General features: G+C 36.9%; 1 protein-coding gene across 1 annotated transcript in view; it reads left to right on the forward strand.

Annotated features, from left to right (window-relative positions):
• The first annotated feature begins 6,235 nt into the window (after positions 1-6,235).
• ITPRIP (inositol 1,4,5-trisphosphate receptor interacting protein) overlaps positions 6,236-7,240 on the forward strand; it is a 1,482-nt gene continuing 477 nt past the window's right edge. The window contains exon 1 of the mRNA XM_015812776.1: positions 6,236-7,232. Within this exon, the coding sequence (XP_015668262.1) occupies positions 6,243-7,232 (990 nt within the window). The 5' untranslated portion in view covers positions 6,236-6,242. The remainder of the gene's footprint in view (positions 7,233-7,240) is intronic.

Raw genomic sequence — 7,240 nt, forward strand, 5'->3', positions numbered from 1 at the left:
ATATATATATATATATATATATATATATATATATATATATATATATATATATATATATATATATATATATATATATATATATATATATAATACCATGAAGAAAGAATTCTGCACTCTTAAGTTGTTAATATCTTTAAATCAGAGTGATCCTTGTGAGCAAATCACTACTATTTATCCCAGTCCCAGCCTTGATCTTGAGAGCAGACAGATGTATCTAATTTTACCATTTGTCCACCTAATTGTTATTTAGCATGTTACCCTCCCTTCCAACAGTCAACTAACGCCTCCTAATTCAACTATCCCTACGTTTTATACAACCCTCTATTCTCCATATATGAAATTTGTTGAACATAGAGCAGGTGAAATACTACAGATTTCATTTCATTTTGCTGTGACAGAGTATGCATAAAACTGATATTTTAAAAAGCTTGAAAAATCTTGCTCTCATTTCTACGAAATTTAGCACCTTTCATGCATTTCTTAAGGTCATACATTTCATTCTATTTGTAAAAACATAACAAGATAATAGCTATTTGTCTTTCTCCCACTTTAACACTACTTTTATTATAAGGTTATAGTAATAGAATCTTGCAGGTCTGAATGTGCTTCTCCCTCTTGCTATCTACCGGAAGACTAGAAGAGTCTTGTCTGAGATGCTTTCCCAAATTACATTTCTATCCCAGAGTCAGTTATATTTTATCTGTTGTTGCCTAGTTTTCAGCTCTTCTTCCTGTTCCTCAGGGTTATTTCTTCTGTCCATTACACCATCTACTGTATGTGCCCAAAGGAACATGAAACACCTTATATCCAAGCTATAGATGGTGTTCCAGAAAAGAAAACCCTGTTCCAGAAAACCTTGACCACTTTGTCAGACCAGAATCCCACATAGCATTTCAAGATCTAGTCTGACACACTACATTGAATTCTGCACAACTTGCATCTGTCCTAAAGCAAATGTAAATAACTCTAGCCATCATGAAATCTACAAAACCACCCAGTGAGCCTCAAGGTCTTATTCTGCTCATTCTTCCCTCAAAGAGCCTAAGTAATTGAAAAGACTACCATGCAAGAGTGTAGAGAAAGAAATGATGCTTCAGTGCATTTCTCAGAATTACCAGTATGTAGGCTCTAAGATAAGCTTTTACCAGTGCTCGGTCACATTCTTTTTGGTTTTCTGCCAGCATCAATATAGACATCTTTTCAACCATTTCATTTTCCTAAATTCTTTGGTTAATTGTCTTCTTGGGATTGCTATGGGTATTGCTCTTTGGTAGTCTCCATTTTCCAAAACTACATCCAAAATCAGAACTGCCCATTAAAGCTATCAGGAGAACTATAAGCACCTTCATGTATACATCAAAATTCATCATCCATTTGGGCCAGACCAACCAAAAAGTTCCATCAGCCTCATGGGATGTTTGTAAAGGGCCACTGCTGGACCTGTTTAAATGCACATTGTTTTTCACATCTTAATTATGTACAATTATGTTTGGTTAAAATTAGTTCAGGATAATACTGTGTGAGGCAATGAATGTAGGTTGATAGTCACTTACAAAATATTAGCTTATATTCATTGTCTCTCACACTGTATCCCAAAATAATTTCAATGGCCATGAAAACTTGCCCTCTAATCTTTATTTAAATTATTTTATAATCTTATTAATTAGACACAGTGCTTCCTAATCACAAGCCACATCCATTTGCTCAGGTCTGAGATCACGATGCCTCAGAGAGGATAGCAGTGGCAGTGTTATATTTGCTTCTCAGTGCATGCATACTGCATACTGTTCTATTTTTAATAACAGCCCAGAAAAGGAAATCCTGGAGATTTCTTGTGAACAGATAAAGATTGCAGACTGACTGTAATTTCTAGCTTAATTTTTAAAATCCTCAGTGACATTGGGTGGAGAGAAAGATATCTGCCCTATAAATTGGAGGCCACCAATCTTTTGGGCACCAGGGACCAGTTCCGTGGAGAGAGATTTTTCTGTGGACCGGAGAAGGTGTGGTTTTGTGTGCTGCCTGCATCCCATGGATGGGGCTTTGCTTGTTTATGCAGCCCGGTTTCCGGCATGCCACGGACCGGGAGTTGGGGACCCCTCCTTTAAATTACATATCTAATTTTTCCTGAGTATCTTATGAAAATTATCCCAAACCAGGAACAGGTTTTTACTTTTCTTGGATTATTAGATGTTCAAAGCAAAGATGGCCTAATTCTTGTTTATATTTATGAATTATATTCCATAATTTGCCCAGGATTTCAAGTTTCTGTACTTAACCAGTACTTCATCTGATTTTTCTCCAAAATAACTATATGAGGTGGGCTGGGATGAGAATAGCAACTAGCCCAGTTCCTTTGGTGAAATTATAGTGACTGAGAGTAGATCTGAACTTAAATCTCCCCAGACTGAATCTCAAATCATAATTGTTGAACTGCCTTGGCTGCTGCTTGTATTTAAAAGTATAACCCCAAGCCAAGCTTGCTACACTGCAGAGTGAAGCATTTTGTTTCAGAAAGTACACAAATATATAAAGAAACCAAATATTTTTGTAATGCAAAAAAACTTATTAATGCTGTATTAGCTAGGCAGATGATAGACTTAGGCACCATTCCAAGCAGCTGAATTTGAACACATAATCTTTCATTTGTGATATTCCCTATTTAAATTTACACACTAATAACCTACATCCACAGACATTTCATACATTTCTTATCCTTGTTTTCTAAGCCACCAACTAACATGCCTCACTCTGGATCAGTATGCTTTTGGTAGTGATCAGTGAAAAGGTCATCATCCTTCAGGGCCCTTTCTGGATCACCAAATTTATACCATTGTGCTCTTATCTCTCTAAATTCTTGGCAAAACTTCCTTTTTTCCACCTATTATATAAAAATCTAATACATATAATCGCAATAGGCAACATTCATTTTTTGGTTCCAATCCCCTCTGTTGTTAAAATGTAGTTTGCAAGCCCAGCCTCTAGAATTTGGTAGCTTAGTTTGCAATAGTCTGTGAGTCTTCTGCAATTTATCATTTCGCTAGGAAAATCCAGCATACCAGTGATATAACAAGTAAATCTGGTTTGTTTGCTTCTCAGGATCTGCAAGAGCAGGTTTATCTAGTTCTTTACATATAGTCATCCAAATTCTGCTTCACAGATAACAGAAATTGTGACTTTTTTTCCATAATTTATTCAATCCTGTGCTTTTCTGAAGCAATTCACATGATACAGAACAGCCTTCCCCACATGGGCATCTGGGACTGCAACTCTCAGAATTGGCCATTTTGGTTGGGGATCCTGACAATTATTGTTCTAGCTCATCCAGGTTGGCACAGACTGAGGTAGAGCCTGCCAATAATGGATAATTGCACCAACTCCCAAATGTTCTTTCCATAATAAACATGGCACTTTTGGAATGTAGAGCTGAGATCCAGTTGGTAGTGGAAGATTTGATGTTGAATTTTTTTGCTTATTTGCCTCCTATCTTTTCCAGGTTTTGGAAGATAATTGGGGGAGGGGGTTTTTCTTCATTTTATCCCCAGAACATTAGCTCATGAAATAGATTGAGCTAAGAAGCAGTGACCCACTATATTACCATAGTCATAGTGGATTTGAACTTGGTGTTTCCAGGCCTAATGATTACTATATTATACTATGTTCAGTCATGTGAAGATTACTAATTGTTCTTATTTGCACACAACTTCAAAATAGTGATAATATCCCTTGAGGATGAAATTAGGACTCTTCTGTCTGTCTCAGCTTTGGGGAAGATAGTTTTGGCCATAAGAATGCATTGTTCCATTGTTGGCTAGAGGTGGTTGGTTCATTAACACAAGAAGACAGCATCACTGCTCCGCTCCAAATCCCTGATTTTTTGTTTTAATATTTTGTAATTTTAATCTGTTTTTATATTTATAATTGTTTTTATCTGTGTTTTTATTACATTATAAGCGTCTCAGAGCTGCCTTGAACTGCAAGATAGGTAGCATGTAAATTTAATAATTAATAACCTAGCTACTCATTTAGATAATTTAGATTTATTCATGTATTTGTGGGGCCATCCTTGGAAAAAAAATCAAACATCAACTGTGACTCCACAATGTTGTTACAAAATCAAGACAAAAACATTAAAAGTCACATGTGCACAATAAAAATAAGTAAAAATCCAGCACAACATAAGCACCATTTAGTTAAAACTAACATAAAGGCCAAATGGCCCCTGGAAAATGCTTTTTTAATTTTCAAAATGACTACAGGTAGTGGTTGGGTTATGATAGCAATTAGGACTGGAATTTCCATCACTATGCAATGTGGTTGTAAAGCAGGAGGTGCCACATGGCCCCATTGCATAGCAACAGCAATCCAGGAAATACTGTGATGTGGGAAAAGGCAGGAACCTCAGGCAAGTAGGTTGATGGGTAAGAGCTATAGGTTAAAGCCACAGAAGGGCTGGTGGGTGCTACAGGCAGGCACTATGGAGCATGAATGGGTAAATGGGTTGGTTGTTGTCCCAGGAAAGCAACTGTTGTAAGCAGCAAACTACAGAGCATGGGCAGATGCCATGGCAGATGCCACTAAGAAGCATGAGGAAGCAAAAAAGTAATGGGAGTGACTTAACGACCTGCTGACTTCCCACTGACTTTCCTTGTGTAGCAGATGACAATCATGTGCCTGTGGAATGCTGCAACCATTGTACTATAATTACAAGCTGGTTGCCAAGTACCTGAATAATGACCATGTTGCAAGAGCTGAAATTTTACAGACCAATCACAAGTCCCCTTCCTTCAGTGCTGTCATGAACATTTGAACAGTCGCTGAACGAGTGATCATAATCTTAATACTACCTGTATACAGTAGAAGTTGACCTTTCCTTTAGTAGGAGAGTCTTCAATAAAATGGGAGCCACCACTGAGAAGGTCTTATCATCTGGCCCACTCTCCATGAACTTCATTTGTAGGAGGACCTAAAACAGGCCTTATCTAAATGAATGGAGCAAGACAAGCAGATCTGATTTTGACAGGGCTTTGCCTGAACTATTTCAGTTCAGTGCTGCATTCTAAAGAGCTTTAAGTCTACTTTAAGCTTTAAGCATTTTTAATTAAGTCCAGGACCTTATTAATAACCAGAGCAGCAATTTCAAGAGATTTTCTTGCCTGACAGAGTTGTCAGATGACTGGCTACCATGACTTATTTCATAATTTGCATGGCTGTCTGATTGAAACTGTAGCCTATGATTTTTAGAGGACAGATATATTAAAACTAATATGATTTATTAGCCAGAACTGTTTCATATGTAAAGTGTTGGTTGCATAATACTATAACATAAAACACTATATCCATTTTAAGTTGCTTATGTGAATGCTCTAAGATCAGTTTCTGTAGATAGTGCTTTATGAAAAATCAGAAGTATGAATCAGTTCACACACGTGAGTAATTGAAATGCTTATGTAAGCTAGCAATTTCCTCACCGTGAAGAATGTTTGACTCAATGAAAGTTTAAAAGTAAAACAGTTATAAATACAAAAGAGAAATAAATAGGGGTTTAAGGCTATTTGTAAATAGAGTATACTTGTATTAGGAGAGGTAATACAGTTTTCTATCTTAAGAAAGCTCTTTTTTCCACTTATTTTAGAATGCACACAGTTGTTAGCCTTTTAATGATGCCCAGATGAGAGATCAACATGCAAAACAGTAAGAACTAATACAGCCTTAGGACATACATATATAAAATCAATTAAGGGGTTTTGTTTTGTTCTATTTTTTGTTCCTTCTGAAATTTCACAGGAGTCATATTTTTGTACAGTATCTCATTAGCCAAAAAATAAATTTAGTCTCTTGACACCAATGGAAACAATCTTCATACACTTCATCATTGTAGCAATATTAAATGGAGCATTGGCAAAATAAACATTGCCATCTGTTTCCTTTAATCCTCTTGTGGGGTTTATAATTAACATCCAGGTTTTGCTTGAAATTGATATTTTTCTCTCTCCCCCTTTCTCTTGGTAGTACCTGTTCTCTTTAAGTAAATTCCTGAAATATACTAACATTTGTACATGATATAAAGATCATTGTTCCTATGTCTGAAATCATGGACATTTTTAGAACTAGAGAGAAAAGTAAGAAAAGTGCCAGACAGTTATTTCAGCAATGCCAGTAATATACTTCTTCATATCTATGTGCCATTATCAGCAAAACTAACTATATTTCTCTGTCTCTCTCACAGATAAGATTTTATTATGCCGGCTGGATTCTTCCGGGTGTGCTTGGTGGTAATCACAGCTATTGTCAACCATCCATTTCTCTTCCCAAAGGAAAATGTTACTGTTTTTGAAAACACAGAAGAAATCATTGAAAAGATGAAAGAGCGTGAGGAGAACCTGAGGTTAGAGCAGCTGAAACTGGAGCAGGAATTAGCAGCACAAGAAGTTTCAGTGGATTCCTCAGAGGAGAAGACTGGACCAGAAAAACAGTATGACCATGATTCACTTTCTTGGAATTTCTGGACTGCATTGTCCATGATAGTCTTCCTTCTGATTGAATTCTGGAGACAGGATTACCAGGAAGGGAACTGGCAAGATTATACTAAAGAAGATGATGAAATTAATGTTCTGGGAAGAATATTCAAGGGTTTTATTCTACCAGACAAAGTCACATTGGACAGTTTTTATGAAAGATGCCTCCAGAATATGACAAGTGATATTGCTAGGAACCGAGAACTTGTGGAAGGCTTTGCAGATGACTTATTAGAAGCTTTGAGAAGCATGTGTAATCGAGATACTGACATGGAAGTGGAAGAGTCTATTGGAGTTGGGAGCATGTATGAAAACTGGAGAGCAAACAAGCCTTTCACTTGTGATTTCATTGTCCCCTTTAATCCTCCAGAGCCATACTGTTTCCAATTTGAGACCTGGTGTTCAGGAGAGTCTGTTCTACCGGACAAAGAAAGTTATGGTATGATAAAGATCAGCCGGACAGATGATAACTCATCAAGTTGTATCTGTGATAAAACTAAATTGGGAGAAGATTTACTTTGTCTACTTCATAGCAAAGTGAGCCAATCTAGGCAGAATAACCATGTGGAAGATCTCCTTTGCTTCAAAGACACTCAGTATCTTGATTCTGACCAGGTTATGACGTGGTTCCAGATGGCACTTACCAGGGGATGGAATAAAATTGCACACAAGTATGAATTCAGTCTTATTTTCAATCACCTGGATGCTCCAGGTGCCCTGAA

This window comes from Protobothrops mucrosquamatus, unplaced genomic scaffold (assembly GCF_001527695.2).
Source record: "Protobothrops mucrosquamatus isolate PMUCROS unplaced genomic scaffold, P.Mucros_1.0 scaffold110, whole genome shotgun sequence".
Lineage (NCBI taxonomy): Eukaryota > Metazoa > Chordata > Lepidosauria > Squamata > Viperidae > Protobothrops > Protobothrops mucrosquamatus.